Below are 20801 nucleotides of genomic sequence, written 5' to 3' on the forward strand. Positions count from 1 at the left end.
TGGGCGAAATAGAAATTGATAATGGAAATAGAATATAATTTAGTATCAAAACTCATTGAGCGCTTTCATTGCTCTTTGATTGTCTCCCATGATGGGACGGGAGGGGGAGGTGTTTTCTGGGTTAGAATGCGGTGGTGGGTACACAGCTCCTGAATACTTTCGGTAGTTGTTTTTACAACTATATGTATCTCTGTAAAGGAGCTATCTACCTCTTATTTATATACCTACCAGAAGATATTCACCACCTCTCTCATTCACAGTCATGAGTTCCAAGGTTACCTAAGATTTCCATAGAAACTTGACTTTGGATTTTCGAGTGTGAATGCAGTGGTCCCTCGTAAATCTTGAGCACGGCCCCACAACTTATTGATCGAATTGTTTACTTATAAGAAACCAAAGTCACTTGATAATATCTTTCTTCAATTAAAACTACAGCTATGGATCTTGCATACATCTTGAATGTCCAGTGGGAGTGTGGTTCCCATCTCGTGCGTACAGCAATTGTGCTGCACTATATCGTAGATATGTATAATTTCTTCACCCTGTGGACTGTAATGCGATAGACATAAGATGGTCACTCTGAAAGAATTGACAGTCAGACTCTGCTGTCGATGGAAGGACAATTAGTGACAGCAAATTGCATAAGACGATATCAAATTCCTCCAAAGCTATCCCTCAAGCCCCGAGTAGTATACAAGCAACAAACTTTACTTCTCAGGGTGAAGATTCAACAGGAAACAGTCGTTCCTGATGTGACGACTCGGTAGCAAATAGCAAGTGATCCAGCTACGAAAACTCACCTGTTGTGGTCAACGTGGAAGCCTCCATCGCGCGTCTGATTTTTAGAAAGCACTTCTTCCCTGTTATGTGCAAAAAAAAGTGCTTCTAGCTCCACTAGCGCCACCTTTTACTACTTGATTCCCCATTCTCATTGCTCAACTGAAGTCTGCTGATCCAAGTGAATACAAATATACTAGCACGTTTATGATCCGAATTCTGAGAAAGACTCGCATAAGAGAACGGAGGACCAAGGTTCTGAGAATATCAAATCTGCTCAAGCATAGCAGCACAATTCTGTCTGATGTGGCTTCCAAGGAAAAGTCCCTATACAAGAAAGCTTAGGATTCAAACTCTGAGTTTGTGAAGTCCTCCTCCATCGGATTTTATCTTTTTAGATTAAGTCTTCACACGTGCACATCTATGCATCCTCATCCGGAGATTCGCAGTAGTTCGAGAAGTCTCGACAATGAAATTTCCGTGTAGTGCGAGGAGAGTTCACATAATGATGTATATTTTTAGTGACAGTGATAATGTTCTTTCGGTAGTGAGGTGAAAATTTGATGATTTGGGTGTACGTCCAAGTTACAAGCAGAAATATTTTTCCAAGAAATCCACAACACCCATCCCTCTGGCCTCTATGTTTGACCTTTCTACGTAAACTGACCGAGCAAATCCTATAATGATAGATGTCGCAATCCGTGTTCTTTGTGTGAAAGGAAATTCTTAACGAATATTTACGCTTTTATGTTCAATGTTCTACCGCTAGACCACAACCCGGTTCGTTCCATCATCTACTTCTTACTTCAAATTAGGACCACTTTTTAGTGATGTGAGAATAGCAGTGAATCTACCGGCAGTAGGGTAGTAACTCATCTTTGATCTCCGGACCTACTAGGTGAGCATTAATAAAGCAAGTTTGTGCTCGATAGAAGAAGTATAACATTCGTGAAACCGCGCCCGTCCCCTGGATCCACGCTTCTTTATGAGACAAGAGCAATAATCGAGATTATCCTGCATACGAGAGATAAAGTATAAGATGGAATGAGGATCGAGGAACGCTTCGATATTGTGAACGACGATAAGCATATGAAAGAAATAACGATAGTCATCTAATCTGAAGTGGCAATAGCTATCCGCTTCTATTCCACGGAATATCAAATTGTTCGGCCGTCAGATCAGTAGAGAAAACATTTCCCTCCATATCTATCACGAAGTCTCAAAAGTACAGTCTGTACCACTATCGGCATCGAAGACCAGACTTTTGATTTTCTCTACCACTTACATGCACTCCTAAATATAGCTCCAGGTATTTGAAAGTCTTGAGTGACCATCACCTCGTGAATACAGAGCTCAGGATTATCGAATATTACTTTTAAAGGTTCGTTTTCTTTCAAACAACGAGCTGCAAGCCGGGGAAGGCAATACCAGTTGTAATCTTCAAGAATTTCTCGTTATTCACGCAAGAGATTCAGTCTTCTTTCCAAAACACGTCCAAGGGGCTTCGATAATTATGCAAACCCGATCGCTTGTGAACCAATAGACTCTCATCCGGCATAAAGCTCGCAAGGTAAACGACAGCAGAACTATAATAAAAAACGACAGTGATACTTTCAAACAGATGAGACTGGGGATATAAGATTATATGCCTGGATCGCAGTCAAAAGATGTAAGTAAAATGCTCGTACTCAGTGTCGTAAGTTGCAGCTCTCAAGAGAAACTTGCCTGCAAAGTAATCGAACAACAATTTGAGTTCGTCTGGGAGTTTACATACTTTGTAGAATGGATTTCCGTCGAACGTACGCAGATAAAGATGTGTATAATGCAATGATCACAGAGCTTTGATTCTCAAGTGGATTAATCTGCTCCAAGTACGAGGTGAATCATAAGCTCCACCCATTGAGATCGGCTTGGGTCATTCACAAACACCTCATGGCCAAAAAAAAGTGAATTATATATATCAAGATTATTAGTTGCCAAACGAGAGATGAACTCGGCCCCAATCACTATGAGGTAACTTTTGCAGTTTGTATATAAGTCTTCAAGTTTTCTACAACTTGAAAGGCTATGCAAGCATGTCAGCCCTTCCTGGGAAGATTTCAAAATGGGCTTTCGGCAGCCCATCAAGGTTACCAAGAAATGGACCCTCCTAGGGCGACCGGAATTTTTCCATTATTCAAGATCGGTCGTAGCGATGCCTTGGCTATTGTCATTGAGAACCATCGATGACAAACTCTCAGCCAAACACAAAAAACATTAAGTAAAGACAGTAGAACCATTGTCTCAAGTTTTTTTACTGTCATCCGCCGGAGTACTCCTAGAAGTATGTCCTCGCAGAACGAGATATATTTCGGACATGTAACCCTATGCGTACGAAAATCATACCGAGACGCATCTCCGAGGATTGGAGAAATCCAAATCACATATCATGCTTTGCAATATGAAATAGGACATACTCATTGAGTAGAATATGAGGCTCTGCACGACTTATATGTATATATATCAGGGGCTCTACTGGTGTCTGTTCTTGAATACATTAGCAATTTTCATTATCGAGTAAATTTAAGGACTTTTTAGAGGTATGAGTATCATATTAGTGAGTGGGAGTCATGAGAGTGTTTGGAGTGCGTGCAGTGAATCTATTGAGGAAGGGTGGCTTCCCGAATAAGCTAATCTGGTCCTTCCAAGGTTGCTATACAAATGACGAAATTAGAAATCTTTGGTATAAGAACTTTTGACCTTCCCATTGTTATGGTTCATCCCAGGCCGAAAATAAAGGCACTGGAAATCAATGCTGGTTGTAGGATAGTCATAGATTTCCCTAACACTTTCCATTGAGAATTGTAAAAGTGTTCGCAAGGTGGGTAGCTCGAGGAGTAACGCAAATACACATTCTGTTATCCGAGCGATGACAAGGGTTTAGCGACAACAGCTAAACTTCCGACAGCGAGTAAGAAGGTTTTCAGATGAGACGATATTAGTGACTAGATATCTGTAAAGCTTTGAAGAATTCGGGATCTAAGCGTGTGACCTGTATGTTCTTCCATGGACACAAACAATCCCGCACGGAAGGCCTATTGCATTTATGAAACTCTTCTGGTAGAACGATATGGCACTATCACTATGCGTTTTGCATGTTTTTGTATTGACTTGGATGCAAAGCAGCAGCAATGTAGCACGAGATTCACGGTAGCCTGATACGTCGCCCGATAGCTTTCAATCAGTTTGCAGTCTCCGTACCATACTTTCCAGACTTTCCAACTCTCCATATTTGCGAGCTTCTTCGATACCGGCTTGAGCATCTCCAGCTTTATTGTAAGTAAGTGTATATACCTCGGAGAAGAATTATATCGCCTGAAATGTCGCGTTCATGAAGGCAATCTGTTTAAGGATACTTCAATGTTTCCAGATAATAGAATTACCGATGCTCTGGAGTTTGCCGCTTGGAGACCATTGAAGTACGATTATAGAGAGGCCACGAATGGTAGTTTTCATGTATGATGTAGTCAAGGAAGACCATCTGGAAGAACGGTAAATGACAGCGAAGCAGTAATCATGGACAACATTGTTTAAAATGATAATCTGTATCTTGATTTCATTACTGCCAGGGTATCGTTTGCCCAATAGCCGAGTTGATCTTTCAGAAATTGATATATACGCTTCAATTTGCCCGGTCAGCTGAACCAGAAGGGGTGCGCAAAGCTTAGAGCTAGTACTTGGCTTTATTGATTTGCAATTTTCTTTTCAAATTGTTTTTTTTGTATGCAAAGGCAGAAGACATATATATATATATAATCTGTGAAGGTGTTTCGCCCAAAGGAATGTGCTTACACCCCAAATTTCGATGGAAATGGTTCATTCATACAGCAAGATCAAATAACTCAAAAGTTCCTCTGGAATTGATTGATAACATCGTTGTTCAGATTGGAGTTGAGATTAAAACAGTGATTTTGTAAGAACCATGAAGCCCTCAAGGTCACTGATATAAGCAAATGCATCCAGAAACTCCAAAAATGGTGCCATTGCGGCCTGAAAACCAACTGCAAACAAGAAGCATCCAAAATATGTGAGTCTCGTCGCTGCTTCAATCTGAATGTTGTTTGAATGATGTCAGACCTATCAAACTCGGCAGTCATTCGCCCAGGCTAATCCGACACATCTCAAATTATCGTTTCGGTGCATCATAAATGAGTAAGACAGGGTATTCTCACCGTTTCTTGTCTTGAAATGCCTCCCTTCGAACTTCTTCAGCAGGTATCAAAGTCAAGAGTTGAGGTTCGACAGATAACCTGATGTCCCACTCATCCGCAATTCGCGGAATTGGATTGGTCAAAGCTTGGTCGGTTAACCCACCACCTTATCATTCTGGCCATCGAGGCCATGTAATCGGGCACCTCTAATGGAGCTAACCTAGAATTACAACAACTGCCTCAATTCTGCTCAGCCCAGTCTTCAACGCTGTCAAAGTTTCAAAACAAGTGGACGCTTATGAATTGGAAATCCAAACAAGATCAGCTAAAATGACAAGCTTTCTGGGGACCATGAAAAGCAGAGACAATCTTTTTACTATCAGGTCTGCGAGAAACAATTGTGCTGGTAGAATCTTCTTGGCTCCCTTGGCGATTGTTTCTTCACATATGAAAGGGGTTCGTTCGCAGTTTTCCATTATGTACAGTGTACTGTCATCGAAATCTCGTTACACGTTCACTATCCGTGAGTCAGATTATTGCTACAACGCACCGGAGTCGATTCAAACGACCCTCAGTAGCTCAGAAGGACACCAGTCCGATATCGAAGTAGGTGTCGTAGGCTTAAGAGCCATCGTTTGACGTGGGTCATAACCTTTCCTGCTTTGAGCAAGTTTATGGTTGTTTGATCAACCCCCTCTTAAACCGACGTCCCCACGCTACGCCATCAAGCGTGTTTCAATTGTCAATCCATTTTTTTCTCAGAACGCCAGATTAAGATTCTGAATATCCCATCAAACTTTGTATCACACACTTGTGATGTTCATTTGAAGTTTCCCAAAGTCTCTTTCTACCGACGTTTTTGTACGCTGTGTACTCTGTGTACTCTGTAGCTGTGTACATCATTACACAATTTCAAGGGCAGGACTCACCCTTATTTTAATCGTCATTATATAATCTCTAATCAAATCCTCAAATTCTCAAGATGGATATGTCAGATGGTATGACAATGGGTGGTGCACCAACAGATGGCTCAGCGTTGAATGCTACTGGCTTCGAGATGTCCAACATGACGCAGGCTGCGGACTACTTGGGAGAAATATTGGATGATTCTGTTTTTCAGATAGATGGAAATGCTGCAGCAAGGCATTTTTGGTATGTAGTCTGTGCGGTTATCGGCATAGCTGCTTTTTTCAACTTCGTACAGAAGGCTACTATATTTTTCAGGTAAGTTCATCTTCACGTGTTGCTGCTAAAATTATTAACAACTCATAGATTGAGGGCAGCTGCATCGAATAAAGCACGACCAGCATCGCCATCCAATCCTTTGACAATATTGCTAGCTACAATAACAGCAATTGGTCGGGAAGCATCATATTCCCAGTTCATACCACACAATGAAATTGCCGCAAAATACTTCAAGATCCCTCCTCTTGGGACTATTATGCTCTTGATATTACATCTAGTGTGGGTCATTATCCTCGAGTTTGCGAACAACAACGTTTCGGGAGCCCAACACTTTACTTCATTGGGCGTTCGCGCATCCTGGTTGGCTATTGCACAAGTCCCTCTATTAATACTCTTAGCTGGAAAGAATAGTCCACTTGGACTTGTCAGTGGTATCTCATATGAACGCTTGAATGTTGTTCACCGATGGACTTCAAGGATTCTTCTGTTTCTTGTTACCCTGCATGTGATTTTCCTTCACTTAGCTTGGAATGCATCTGACCTAGGACCTCTGGAATATTCTACCGATTCGTGCATTCCAACTGGCTGGGGAGCGTATGCCCTGCTGCTATGGATGAATATTAGCACTTGCGCACCCATCAGGAATTTCTCTTATGAGTTCTTTGTAATTCAGCACATCATCACCTTTTTCGGATTCATCATTGCCATTATGATGCATCTTCCAGATACTGCTTTATACTCTAGAATTTAAATTTATATCCCTATTGCATTATACATAATTGACAGGATAATCCGTACCGGGAGATACGCTTGGAACAACATTCGCACCCCAACGGCAACATTGAAAGTTTTAGAAGGTGGTGTTACTCGGGTTTGTATCGAAAGCAAAGCTGTCAAGAAGTGGAACCCTGGTTCTCACGTTCTCCTATCAATACCTCAACTTGGAATCGGGCAATCTCATCCAGCAACGATTGCTTCCACACCATCATCACATGATGGCAAGCTGGTCTTCTTGCTTAAAGCACACAAGGGATTCACGGGTCGCCTATTATATGCAGCAGAAAATTCGCCAGCATCGAATTCGCCATGGAAAGCCCGAATTGATGGACCATATGGTAATACTGTTGACTATGCTGCTTTCGACACTGTTCTCCTCATCTCAGGTTCAACTGGTACAACCTATACGCTTCCAATTCTCTTAGACATTGCAAATCGTGCACAAAGCACCCGACTTCCAGTCCAGCGCATCGTCTTCGTTTGGATAATCAAAAATACTTCGTGGACATCTTGGATTGCAGACGAACTCGCATCAGCAGCCGAGAAGCTTGACGCCGTTGGAATCGAGCTCACAATTCGAATCCACGTAACCTGCGACAACAACTTTACAACCGGAGACAGTAATACAGTAGCTAATTGCTGTGCTTGTGACAAAAGTCCCAGTCCTTGCTGCTGCATATCTGTCGATGCTGATGCTGATGACGATGAAATCACATCTATCGATGAAAAGGGCACTAAAATCAGCGCCCAGCCGAAAATCACAAGTGCTTCTAGTATTACTTCAGGGACTCGATCATCAATTTTACCATGCGCAGTTTTCCACAGCGGGAGACCTGATTTCCATCCCATTTTAGGCGAATTATTGGTGAAAGCCGAGGGGGAAACTGGAATTGCTGTTTGTGGACCACTTGGGTTGAGTAGTAATGTGAGGACTACGGTGGCGAAATGCAGTAATGATAGGGCTGTTCATAAGGGGACTGGAGCCCAAGGCATTTTCCTGCATGCTGAAGGGTTTGGATGGTAGACTTTTGATTTATTTGGAATGGAGTTGGGTACTTTTTGAAAGATTTGGGAATGAAAAATACCCATATTGTAATGGCTAGAAAAGATCGGTGACAGGAGGGATAAATGGTAATGAATATGTCTTGGATGGCTTTCCCACTAGGACCATGAAGCAAATCATAACTGTCAAATTTACTTGATACATAAATCCGTCATGTAGATCAACCTGTATAGCATTTGATCAGTATATTTATATTGTACAGTAGCTGAGCTGAGTAGCTCGAGAGTAGTCTTGGATGCGGAAGACGGCCCGAAGATTAACCTAACCCCGGATAAGACTCTCTCTGAACCGTGCACCTTCAAAAGTCAGGGCTGTAACAATGCTTTACTTCTTTAGTTCTGGCTTACGAAACTCCACTCTAACAATCAAAAGTAGATCGGATAGCGGCGACGCGCCAAAGCATCATATTACAGTAAAGCAGCGAGTGTTGTGTTTCCAAACACGCATGTTCCGTGCTGCTTTTCAGAATGGATCAAGTTAATTCAGGTCTTCACCAGCAGATACCCACAACATACAGACAATTGCAGCCACAAGCAGAACAAGCTCTCCAGCATGGTCAACCTCATCTTCACCACCACACTCTTACGTCCCAGGCAGGACTCGATCTGTCGGGTTTGGTCCAAGATGATAACAATTCCGTCTATCACCCAGACTTGAGAAGCTTGCAGGATCCAAATGCAGGACATCCTATTGCTCATCAATATCCTTCTCCAATCCCTTTTGAACGAAATAATGGGCACCCTCAAATGCATGTTCAGAACACTGGCATTCAAAATACTGGACTTCAAAATAGCATTCAAAATAATGGCAGCCCCCATACCCCTCAGCAACAACATCCTGGACCAGGACAATTCGGAATCTTGACTGCAGGTCCCTCTCTTCACCATAACCCAATTGGCAGATTGCAGCAAGGCTTGCCACAAGATTTGCAGCAGGATGATAATTTATTTGGCACACCCGATGAAACAGATCAGAAAAGCATTGGACATCATTCTCACAAGATTGTTCCTAATCCTCCGGATTTGGCTGCATGGAGAGAGAAGTTGTTTAATGTCAATGAGATGATCACTTTGAGTGAAGAAGAGTAAGTTCATTAACTCAAATATCGAAGTGTATTTTGCTGATCAACTCAATTCTAGGTATAATACATATTTTCCTCATGTCGATAACGTTTACTCCCATCGGTCAACTCAAAAATACAAGCGCAAGCCATTTGTTTCTCACTACTGGGATTGTCGTCTCAAAGGTAGGCCGCCAGGAACTGCCAAATCCGATGATCCGAACAAAAAGAAGCGAAAGCGCACTGCGCGAGAAAGAGATCTTTGCGATGTCAAAATCAAGATTACAGAGTACTTTCCAGGTGCTATGTTGCGGGCGGATTTTCAACCAGATGGAGGCGCATCGGCAGATCCATCCCAAGCGAACAACTTTTTTGCGCAAGCTGGGCCTCACCAACAACAATTTGCTCTTCCTCTCAACAACATAAACATCCCACCCAATCATCCAGGCGCCACAGGTCAACGATACTATGAAATTCAGCGTGTCAATGGAAACGGTGGCAACGGCAAGGGTGATGGTGTTGCAGGACCTCACAAGCATGATCTGGCGAGAAGTGATGAGATCAAGAAGAACAGCATTCTTCGATTTCTTCAAAAGAGAGAGAAGGAGGATAAAAAGACCCAGGTAAGATCCTCTGGTTCTATCAGTATTACTATCCAGCAAACATCACATGGGAAATACAATCGCAAGAAATGCAGCCACAGGGCGTTTGGCGATTTCAGATCTTTGGGTCTCGATTACCCTTTTCTGCCCCGCTCCTTCTCGTGGCGTAATGTATAACTACATCATATCAAGTCTCACCTGCCTCGCTTTTTTTTTCGACAATGAATGCCTTTGGAACATGAATTGAAAAGGTTCACCCAGAAGATCTTACTCCCATTCCTTTGTTACATCCTTTGGATAGAAGCAATAGTCGCACATAAGTTCGAAAATGACTAATACAACTTGTGAACAGAAAACTTATCATAAGAGAGCCAGTGGCCTAGCTTTGAGTACTGTAAAGAAACATACCAAGGAGAATGAATTGAAGTTGTTTGGCAGTTGCTTTTGGTAAGTTTACTTTACATAACAGTCATGCCATATCAGTAGAAACCTGCACTGAACTAACATTCCGTGCCAGTCCTTTTGTTCAGCGAGTTTGGATTGCTTTAGAAGCCAAAGGTATTCAGTATCAATACATTGAAGTTGATCCATATAAAAAGCCCCAATCTCTGTTAGAGGTCAATCCCAGAGGATTAGTTCCTGCTATTCGCCATGGAGATTGGGGTTGTGGTGAAAGTACTGTTTTGATGGAATATGTAAGCCTCACACTTTCTTACTCTTCTATGTTAGATTTCAAGCAGTTCCCAGTCTTCGATAATCATATGGCAACCATCTAACATCTTACAGATCGAGGACCTTCAAACTGGCCCACCTCTATTTCCCCAGGATGCGCGAGTTAAGGCTCATAGCAGACTTTGGGCCGACCACGTACGTTTTTTAATCTTTCTCTTTCGTCCAATCCATTAACAACTGTCTAGATTGATCGTAAAATTGTCCCCACATTCTACGCACTTCTTCAATCCCAAAATTATGAAAAGCAAGAAGAATTGACCGCAAAACTTCGCGATGAAATTTCTCAGATTGTAGACGTATGCGATCCTCAGGGTCCATTTTTCCTCGGTCCAACACTCACTTACACCGATGTTCATTTCGCACCATGGATTCTCCGTTGCCGTCGTGTACTTAAGCATTATCGGGATTGGCAAGATCCGCAACCGGGTAGTCGTTGGGCGATCTGGTTTGATGCGATTGAGAATAATGAGTTCGTTAAGGCGACAACTAGTGCGGATGAATTGTACATTGATTCTTATGAGAGATATGCGATGAATAGACCGGGTACGAGTGAGTTAGCGGATGCGGTTAATGGGGGATTCAATTTACCTTAAGAGGGATTCGAGATGGGATAGGACGGGGGTTGTAAATATGGTGGGGGATGGGATGAATTAAGTTAGATGGGATGGGATAGGAGGGGCGGGAAAGGTAATGAATGATCTTCTTTAATGCACCGCAACGCGACGCAAGTTCAAGGGCTGGTTACTACATGGGAGGGGAGGCCAACAAATTTGCTTTCAAGTTTTGTTGCCGAATGGTTAATCACGATTTTGAATGTAAGACACTTCTGGTCGGGAGAATTGGAATCATCCTGAAGCTCTATTGGATCTTTGGAATCCTTTCTTATATCATGATAACGCTGGTTTAGTTTAGTTGGTTGTTGGTAGTAGAATAATCAATAATTAAGGATCTCATTTGAATGTTAAAGAGCATGAGATTTTGAATGTCTAATATTGTGATATGATAGAGGGGAGGAGAAGGTCGATCTGTGCATGTATGTCGGGTATTAGAAATGCTGTCTTTTTTCTCGTCAAGGTAAAATACAATTTAGGTTTCCGCCTATAACCCTGATCCAATTGTCCAACCATCCACTCACAGATCCATTGCAGCCAATTTCTACACTTCCCACAATCTCACAGCTCTAGTCCTTTCCCTTCAGTTCTCTTCTCTCTCTCTCTCAATTCTCTTCTATCCTCTCTACTCCATCACATACTTCATCACATCCCAATCTCAAGTTCTACGCGACCATCTCCCCATTAACAAGCGTATCCCAATAGCCTCCACAAAAACATCTTCTCTGCTGCATAACCAGCCACTGTAACGCGGGTCTCTGACTCAGCACATCTTCCATGACCGCTGCGCATCTTGCACATCTTCTCCAGCGCTTTGTGGTATTTCCACTTCCTTGCCCTCCATTCGTATTACCATTAGCACTGCCATTTGTGTTACCACTGCCCCCTGCTCCTTGCGGTGTAGCCAATCCCTGAATTGTCGGTAGAGAATTATCTTTATCCACTGGGTTTCCATTTTCAATTGCTTTGTTCGAAGATAATTTAGAGGAAGTTGGGGGAGGGTTGATCAACCAAGTTTTCCTAAAACAATCCATAGTAACCCCTGACCCCTTTCTCTTCGCTACCGATTCCTCATCCTCGTCCACTTCCAACATTGTGAAATCTGCAAACCATAGATTTGCAGGATCGATTTCTAGACGAACGCTAGATAAATAACCAGGTGCTGCTACATTGGCTCCCAAGTCGTTTTGAGTCTTCGGTTCGTTATCCTGTACGCCTCTGAAGAGATCGATGATAACTGCTTTAAATGCTGTGGGGATTTCGCCACCGAGAAGCATTTTTATTTCGAGATTATTGCGCGAAGGGCCTGTGCTGTTATTTGTGTTTCCTGATAGAGGCGGTTTATGGTTTGTGTATGCGGATTTGATTGAGGAGGTTAGGGATGAGAGAAGGGCTTCGAATGTTTTGATACGGACGATACAGTTACTCGTCAAATTAGCAATCTGTACATAAGCGGCCCTCAGTGTCGGGGAAATGCTTTGCTGTCCTTGTCCTCCTTGGCTTGGATGATTGGTATTGGTTGCGATGGCTTTGCGAGCTACGTAGTCAAGATGTTGGAGGCGGCGACAGATGGCAGTAAGGAAGCCACGGGTAGGAGAAGAAAGGAGGAGATGAAGGGTTACGTTGTTGGTGGCATGGAGGTAGGCGAGAAGTTCAGGGAGTGAGAGTTTGGTGGGATTTGTTACGGAGATATTTTCTGGAAGGGTGCTGGGAAGTTCGAGGAGAGTGTCGGTTATCCAAGCCATGAGATCGAGAACCCAGCGAACAGAACCAGCAAGGGCAGTGATTACCTCTAGAAATCTTGTTAGCTTCCCGAGATAACGAGATGGGAACATTGCATACCTGGATCATCGAGAGGCGTTGATTTCGTATCATGAGTTGGACCAGGAACTTTCATGTTTGCAGCCATAGTGACAAGCACAACAGTATTGCGCAACTGTAAAACGAGCCATGAGAATTTTCCAGCAAATTTACGAGCATTGAATTCTCCTGTGAAGCCTAGCGAATTCTGAATGCTAAGACACAACTGTATCATGGTATTCCGTATCAGTACATCATAATGCGCCTCTTCCGAATAATCAGCGATGATTTTTAGAATTTTAGCTAGTTCATTGAGCCAATCATATGCAAGATCTAAAACAGGTCAGTCGACAAACAAAACGTACCTATCCCACCAAAAAACTTACTGTCTTTCGTTTTTGCGAGATTGTGAGCAGTAGCAATTATGTCATCATAGTTCATGGACATAATAACTGATGTAGAACAAGATATGGATAGAGCGGCTATCATTGCGGCATACCGTGCTATGTCTTATTAGCATTTTCTTGCTTCTGCACAAACAAGTTATCCACATACGGTGTTCCATTGTTGACCCAATATCTCCCAAATGATAATCTAATTGCTTCCATTTGACCTTGCCGTCGTTTCTTATTTGCACTAATGAGCAAGTACTTGGAGACAACGCAACTTGTAAACCTAAAAAAATATTAGAAGATAGTTTTATACGGTGAATGTACACTCACAAGGCTCATCCTCGGTGTAGGAAAATCCAATTTGAGAAAGATGAACAACCCGGTCTAAGTCGTCATCATTGAACGTTTCAGTCATAGTGATTCGATCACGATAATCGACCGAACTGTCACTATATGCAAAGCTGATGACCCTTCCAAGATACATGGTTTGCACGGAAACGATAATTTTATTTACTGTGAAACTTTCGAGCTTCTTGAGCTGAGCAATAACCTAGAAAATGTGAGCACAATTCATGGAGACCGAAGCATGCAACTTACCCCAGGTTTTGACGGTTGTGAGCCATCAGTACTCTTACGCGATGACAAATTCTCAAAGGCGGAATGTACTGGTTGTTGTGGCCTTTCCCTAAACTCCCACCTATCTACAGTGGAATAGACCTCTTGGTTGTAATGAGACGTCGATCCAGGTAGATAAGAACGAACAGCCATAACAATTGGTGGTGTTATGTGATTTTTATTATCTACAGTTGGAGATAAAAACTTTAGGTGAGAAAGCTGTACCATTGATGATTCCAGATGAGATGCATTCAAAGTATCACCTGGAACATCATGCAACCAACTCGTTACAGTAAGAGGCTTGGTTTGTAGCGTTGCATTCAAGGTCATTGTCATTGGGTTTATTTTTTCTTGCGTTTGAGGAAGAACCCAGTGTATAACCGCTCGAAATATACGCAACTGCTTCGAGGAAGTAGCAAGCGCAATTAAAAGGGACGGACCTAGCGCTAGAATTAGTCGAAGATCTCTCAACCTCATGCGTCAGCATTTACTTCTCTCTGCACATATAGCTGCATGGGTGATTAAATCATCGGATGAAATAATGCTCTCTAGTTCTGTGTGTGACTCGAGCCATTTGCCATTGCTCTGTAGCCACAAGAGACGTAAAGATCCATTAGAAGTGACGTATAAGAATGCCGATTTGGTGGGAATGGGATGTGTAGGTCCAAGATTGGGCGCTGTAGAGGCATCGTACCGAAACCCTGATGCTTCCTTAATAGCTGGCCCTTGCTGCACTCTAGGGGCCTGTTGAAGAATTGGTTAGAATACCACAAAACAGAATCATTCACAGGGCGGTTCTTACAGATCGATTTTGGAATGGACCTAAATTCAGCCAGAAACAACCCACAACGGCATGTAAATCATCCGCTGGTTCTGGACCACAAGGACGGCACATCATAGGTTTATTTAGAGAAGAGAATATTTGCAAAAGTGTCACACGGCCAGCGGAATCAATGACTGCTAACTCGGAGCCAGTGGGACTCCAAGAAAGATGCTTCAGCGGCCCACCATCGAGGTTGCTAGTCAATTGCGGTATTACTGTAGCTTCACTTAAACCCCATGTACCATCTTCTGGGTGACACCTCAAATTCCTTAACTCTAGACCAGATCCGTTTGGAGTTATAGACGCAATGCTTCCCCACTTTGACCAGGCAATACCTCTTAAATAGTAAGGTTAGTAGGTCAAAATACTGATGTAACCAGGGGTTCTTTCTTACTGGCAACATCCGCTTCCTCTCAGTTCATCGACCCTCTGATGAAGTTCTTTTGATGGTGGTGGTCTAGATGGCAAAGACAAACCCGTGCCATCACCAAAGAGGTCGTCCATATCGACTTCCATGTTATCGACGTCTTCCATCATGAGTGGCATCACCTTTTGGTAATGTGTGGTGGGAGTTGGAAATGAGGTAGATTTCGTGGGTAGCTTTGGGCACGAAATATTGCCAGTGAAATCAAGAGAATGGAGAAGAAAGTGTTGATTAATTAGTGTGAAGTTGCTTTGTCAAAAATTAATAAGATTAATAAGAATATATGGTGATGGTGATGGTGATGATAATGATGATGGTCACGACGAGGTAAGCATGGGAAGTGATAAGGCTGAGGCTGGATGTATGTCTCCGAAAATTGCACTTGGAGAGGGATTGAAAGAGTCCAGCCTTGTTCAAGTGATTTGATCTCAAAAGTTTCCACCCTCGCCTGTTGCATAAGCTAGTAGGGATTAGAACGGGGAGGCTCGAGGGAGGCTAGAGCTCTGTTGGAACTGATTTGGTGGGTGGAGAATGACAATCTGATTCATTTGAGTGGATCCCCAAGTTGTGTGAAGTCTGATTTAAGAGATGTTGCTGGGTGAATGAAGAAATGGAATGAAGCGTCATAGCATGATGGAACAAAAGAAAAAAAGAGGAAAAATTTCAGGACGAGTATAAACAACAACAAACGCAAACGGAGTTAAGATAAGAGGGGGTTTGGAAACCCTAATAATATATTAATTCAAATAGTCTTTTATATCTACATCATAATACTTGGTGTAAAAATTAGCGTAATATTTCCTGTACTTGTAGGTATTTATGAGATGTTCAAGACAGTTACTACCAGTACAATGACAAACAAAGATGTCGTTACTTTTATTAGGGGTCTGAGTTCATCACGTACTCCGTCCTGCGTAGGTAGTTAGATCCTGCGTAGGTAGTTAGATTGATGGGGAAACAAGGCATATGGATTGTACCTACCACAATAGAATCCCCCTCTATAATAATAAGAACACACCCGAAATTTGAGTAAAATCATGAACAATGAATCAATTCTATTGACATATTTCTATCTATGTGATATTCATTCACAATTATCAATTTCACTAATAGGAATCAAAAGGGGATTTTCGATCATATACAGCATAGATACTCAGTCACAAAGACATTTGGATCTCTCGTTAGGCGAAACCATTCATCCGGGATGGAATGACTTACTTACCTGACCTGACTAGCGGTATGTGGTATATCAAACTTAAAGTCTCTGTCTGTCTGTACTCCGTTCCTACCTAGTACCTACCTACTTTCCCAGAAATATGACCTTGCTTCCTCTTTCTTAATCACCATCTCAACCCACCGACACCAACATCTCATCCAACAATCACCTTCCAATCCAACCGGGAATTGGCTCTCGATAATTTTCTCTAAATACATCAAAGTCAAAAAATGATTACTCGGAGTAATTAGAGCATTCCCCCTTTTTTTTCAATACTTGATCTTATTCCCATCCTCCAATTACCCAGAAAGCACGATGAACAGCTCATCGCCCCTCTCTTCGCCCCTCTCCAGCATAGGCACCATATCAGAACCATCATCGCCTTCACCAGCCGTCGATTACCCTTCTCCACCATGTAGTAGTGTACCAGATACGAGAGTTCCATCCGAGGCAGGTGATGCTCCGGATTGCGATGGTCCTCCCCCGGCCAAACGTCGTAAGATGACGCAGCCAAAATCGACAGAACCAAAACCCAGAACAACCGAGTATCTCGACTTGCGCAACTTTGGGGAAGGGTCGCCAGAGCAAATTGCACAACAAGATGCGCAAATGAAGCGTTTGGTGAGGGTTTTGCGAGGCAAGCGGAAGATTGTGGTCGTGGCCGGTGCTGGTATTTCGGTCTCCGCTGGAAGTATGTTCGATTAATTCCAACAACTCCAATCCTTGCTAACAATATCATAGTACCCGATTTTCGATCCTCCACTGGCTTGTTCTCAAGCCTTCGAAGTCAACATAAATTGAAATCGTCTGGAAAGGAACTATTCGACGCGTCGGTATACAAAGATGATTCTTCGACAACCTCGTTTCATTCTATGGTACGCGAACTATCCCATTTAACGAAAAATGCCAAACCTACCCCCTTTCACCATATGTTGGCAACGCTTGCAGAAGAAGGCAGATTATTGCGACTTTACAGTCAGAATGTGGATGGGATTGATACCTCATTGGAGCCCCTTGCCACAACGGTTCCATTGAATAGTAAGGGACCCTGGCCCAAGACGATCCAACTTCACGGCGGTTTGGCCAAGATGGTTTGCTCAAAATGTGGTCACTTGGAAGATTTTGATGGGGCCCAATTTGAAGGTCCAGAAGCGCCGGATTGCGGTAATTGTGTTGAAATCGACTCGGTCAGAATTGCAGCAGGTTCGAGAAGGCACGGAATTGGCCGGATGCGACCTAGGATGGTTCTATATAACGAATATAATCCAGACGAAGAGGCGATTGGTGCAGTCAGCGCAGCGGATTTGAAGAAAGTGGCCGATGCAGTCATTGTTGTCGGTACGAGTCTTAAGATACCTGGAATTCGGCGCCTTGTCAAGGAAATGTGTAGTACAACTCGGGATCGCAAAAATGGATTTACTGCCTGGATAAACCTCGATGGTGAGCCTGGTGGTCCCGAATTCAAGGATTGTTGGGATATGATTGTGCGGGGCGAGTGCGATGAGGTTGCTCGCCATGCAGGCTTGCCAAAATGGGACGACAAAGACCTCGGGCAATATCCTTTGATTCTCAACGAGGTTGCATGTGCAAAGAAACGTGGAATTGACAAGGTTCTGGTTACACCTGCCCGCAGTACCGCAGCCGTGGATGCATTCCCAACACCGGGAGCCAGTCCAAGGGTGCAATCGCCGACGCCCACGAACGCTTTCTCGAAGTTGAAGGCAATCACAAAACCAACGAGACCATCAGAAAAGGCAGCTGCAACAAATTCAACAAAGAGGAAGGCGCCGGCCGATGCGAAGGTCAAGAAACCAAGGGCACCACCAAAGCCCAAGACGAATACAAAATCGAAGAAGCAAATTCTACCTGGAGAAACCCTGAAGCTCTCCATGGCTACTACCAAATCATCGGGTAATGGAGAAGCCAAGAATGTGAAGGGCAATCCCAGGAAGAAATTGCCCTCGAAACCGGAAAAATTGGAACCAGTAAAACTGGAGAATCCAATCTCAGTTACTTCTACCTCCGCATTATTTCCAAATCTAAAGTCCACGGTGCCCGTTGTAGCAATACCTTTACCTACTCGTTCAGGAACTACTTCCTCTAGAAAGGTCGCACCGCTATCTACTCGTCGTCAAGATACTACTCCTTCCAAGAAAGTTACATCCTCAGCTCTATCTGACACACGCACTATTCCTGAGACTCCGAGTCCTCCTGGGAGTCCTCCTTTTGATCGCAACGAAACGATCACCCCTCCTTCTAAACCTAACAAAATGGAGCACCTCATTGATTAAAATAATCTTGAGGTCGATTCAGCACCTTTTTGCTTCCTTGTTTGTACATAAGACCATTTTTTGTTCCATTATTCAACCGCTACAGAACATTCATGTTTTATGTTAGGCGGCTTGGTATCTTCCTGTCATAAACCCACAGGGTTTGGAGTCTCTGGCGTTCTTCCATTCATGATCATACGAATTCTTATGACATGATATGGTTCCAAATCACATTACAGGCGGCGTATTGGGTTTCATTATCACACATATGGATTCACGGATGGTTCTTATGTATCGGCTTAGCATTTCACATGCAACCATGATACAAATAATATTGTAACCTTAGATTTTTTTTTCTTTTTCTTTGGAAGTCCATTTGTTCATGTTATCGAATAAATGGCAGGCGTTTTGGTCCTTTTTCGTTGATCCCCAGTCGGATCAATACAGGAAAGGAATATTGGGTCGGTTTTTGCATTGCTGGGGAGTAGAGGGGCTTGATATGGGCTTTCATGGGTGTGCTGGGAGGTTTCACTTTAAGGAATCGGTAACGAAAAGACGCAAAGAAAGTGAAAGTTGCCAGGATGCAGATTGTGGAGGTAGATGAACACAAATGCGAACGAGAAGAAGAAGAAAAAAGGAGAATGTGGAGAGAAAACCAGAGCATGTTATACTCTTAAAGTACATATACAATACAAGGTCTCGAGATACCTTTCTGTACATACATAAATGTGGTACTTTGGGAACAAGCGTGGGGGGATGTGTAATGATAGAATGCTTTGTGTGTTGCATGCAGCCCTCGAAAATTAAATGTCTTGAGATTTGAATGTGAATGAATGTGAATGGTTTGATTGATTGATTGGTTCGTTTTCTCAGGAGGTGGGTGGATCTTTGGAGTATTGGAGTATTGGAGTATTGGGTGAGGATTTGAAGATTTTGGGGTGAGAGTGGGAGGGGGAGGGGTTGTTGTTGTTGTAATTAATGGTGATGGTTGATATCTTGATGATTTGTCGCTGTGATTTACATATATACATATATACATATATACATATATACATACATGGGATGAGGTAATTTTTGTTGTCGATGAGATGAGATGAGATGTATGTATGGTTGTCGGAAGGGATGTCTATATATGTGTATTGGAGTTGGGAGATGATGGGATGGGATGGGATGAGATGAGAGATTGATTGGTTGATTAGAGAGTTGGTTTTTAATGTTTCTTTGCGTGGTTTAAATGGATGGATGGGTGGAGTGATGGATGGAGTGATGGATGGAGTGATGTGATGGTGGAATAAGATGTGATGGTGGAATAAGATGTGAAAGAAGATCTGTTGAGATGGGATGGGATGGGATAGGACAGAATCCTGAATATCTGTTGTAGCTTCTTCACTTACAGCACACTCGAGAGAAGAGCATTTCATGATATTGATGGACAGGGAATTTTATATTCTTCTCTTTGTTTTTCTGGCGGGATTTCTGATGGTGGATACCAAGTCTGAATGTGGAAACGAGAGCGCCCTTCCCGCTTCGGTGGGTATGGACTAGACTAGTACTCCTCCTCACCTTGTCATGGCGACCATATATCTCTGCTGTAAAGTGTCGGTAGAAGATGTATGTGGAATGGGTATAAATATCTACATCTTCTCTCCTCTGGAGTTGGTCTGTATGCGATTAGTAAAAGATTACAATGAACCCATATCAAGGTTGATGCACAGTTCTTCCTCTGTTGTTCTTGCTTTTGCTATAGCTCGAGAGAAGATTTCGCGTCTTGGGTTTGGGGTTCGCGCGGAGAGAGTTCAGGAAACAGGGATATGTGTTTTGATTTGCGATGGTTGGAGAGAGTGATACATGGGGATTTTCGACGGCAGTGGGGGGGTTGATATTATGGGGGGTGAGACTTTGCCAGTTTGATGACTGCCATCACTTTATTATTATCAATCACATATTCATACTTTCGCTACAATTTCTATCTTCTCTTCAGATGTATTCCTCGTCTCTTTCTTTTGCTCACCGGCTAGTGTTTATATAAGAGATGGGATAGTGGAGGAGTATTTCGGTGAGATTCATAGTGCAGGGAGTCGAACTACAGTTCCCTCAACTCTGCGTGTCTTGTCTTGCTCCTGGATCATTTGTTTGTTCAAGGTTTTGGGAGTTGATTTTATAGTGATTCGTTGAGGTTCTAAGTTGGATGGGGGAGTGTGGTGAACTGATATGGAGAGGTCTCTTGATACGATTACGTGGTGAATCAGGTATTGCGCAAATCC

General features: G+C 42.9%; 4 protein-coding genes across 4 annotated transcripts; 3 read left to right on the forward strand and 1 right to left on the reverse strand.

Annotated features, from left to right (window-relative positions):
* Positions 1 to 5949: 5949 nt before the first annotated feature.
* EAF02_004806 (uncharacterized protein) lies at positions 5950 to 7953 on the forward strand (the record flags this gene model as incomplete). Its single annotated transcript, XM_038900854.1, has 3 exons — positions 5950 to 6191; positions 6240 to 6746; positions 6939 to 7953. 3 exons carry the CDS (start codon positions 5950 to 5952, stop codon positions 7951 to 7953), a joined length of 1764 nt encoding a protein of 587 aa, XP_038759366.1.
* A 506-nt stretch (positions 7954 to 8459) lies between these two features.
* EAF02_004807 (uncharacterized protein) lies at positions 8460 to 10979 on the forward strand (the record flags this gene model as incomplete). The annotated part of the gene is made up of 6 exons (XM_038900855.1): positions 8460 to 9076; positions 9132 to 9675; positions 10007 to 10101; positions 10172 to 10349; positions 10441 to 10521; positions 10572 to 10979. 6 exons carry the CDS (start codon positions 8460 to 8462, stop codon positions 10977 to 10979), a joined length of 1923 nt encoding a protein of 640 aa, XP_038759367.1.
* A 392-nt stretch (positions 10980 to 11371) lies between these two features.
* On the reverse strand, positions 11372 to 15440 carry EAF02_004808 (uncharacterized protein). The gene is made up of 9 exons (XM_038900856.1): positions 15022 to 15440; positions 14607 to 14964; positions 14296 to 14548; positions 13787 to 14244; positions 13520 to 13739; positions 13353 to 13472; positions 13184 to 13300; positions 12840 to 13130; positions 11372 to 12789 (listed from the first exon to the last, which is right to left on the reverse strand). The coding sequence occupies exons 1-9, from the start codon at positions 15171 to 15173 to the stop codon at positions 11663 to 11665; spliced, it is 3096 nt and encodes a 1031-aa protein (XP_038759368.1). The 5' UTR covers positions 15174 to 15440; the 3' UTR covers positions 11372 to 11662.
* Positions 15441 to 16293: 853 nt separating this feature from the next.
* EAF02_004809 (uncharacterized protein) lies at positions 16294 to 19340 on the forward strand. Its single transcript, XM_038900857.1, has 2 exons — positions 16294 to 16958; positions 17009 to 19340. The coding sequence occupies exons 1-2, from the start codon at positions 16583 to 16585 to the stop codon at positions 18556 to 18558; spliced, it is 1926 nt and encodes a 641-aa protein (XP_038759369.1). The 5' UTR covers positions 16294 to 16582; the 3' UTR covers positions 18559 to 19340.
* The last annotated feature ends 1461 nt before the right edge of the window (positions 19341 to 20801 follow it).

This window comes from Botrytis sinoallii (genome assembly GCF_014898435.1).
Source record: "Botrytis sinoallii strain Bc 23 chromosome Unknown BSIN_007, whole genome shotgun sequence".
NCBI classification, from domain to species: domain Eukaryota; kingdom Fungi; phylum Ascomycota; class Leotiomycetes; order Helotiales; family Sclerotiniaceae; genus Botrytis; species Botrytis sinoallii.

Excerpts from the sequence above, each read along its gene's own strand:
- EAF02_004808 (XM_038900856.1), bottom strand. The coding sequence starts at position 15,173 with ATGCCACTCATGATGGAAGACGTCGATAACATGGAAGTCGATATGGAC. Across the intron at positions 13,473-13,519 it reads CTACACCGAGGATGAGCCTT|GTTTACAAGTTGCGTTGTCT; the intron begins GTGAGTGTACAT and ends ATATTTTTTTAG. Across the intron at positions 12,790-12,839 it reads AACGCCTCTCGATGATCCAG|AGGTAATCACTGCCCTTGCT; the intron begins GTATGCAATGTT and ends CAAGATTTCTAG.
- EAF02_004809 (XM_038900857.1), top strand. The coding sequence starts at position 16,583 with ATGAACAGCTCATCGCCCCTCTCTTCGCCCCTCTCCAGCATAGGCACC. Across the intron at positions 16,959-17,008 it reads TATTTCGGTCTCCGCTGGAA|TACCCGATTTTCGATCCTCC; the intron begins GTATGTTCGATT and ends ACAATATCATAG.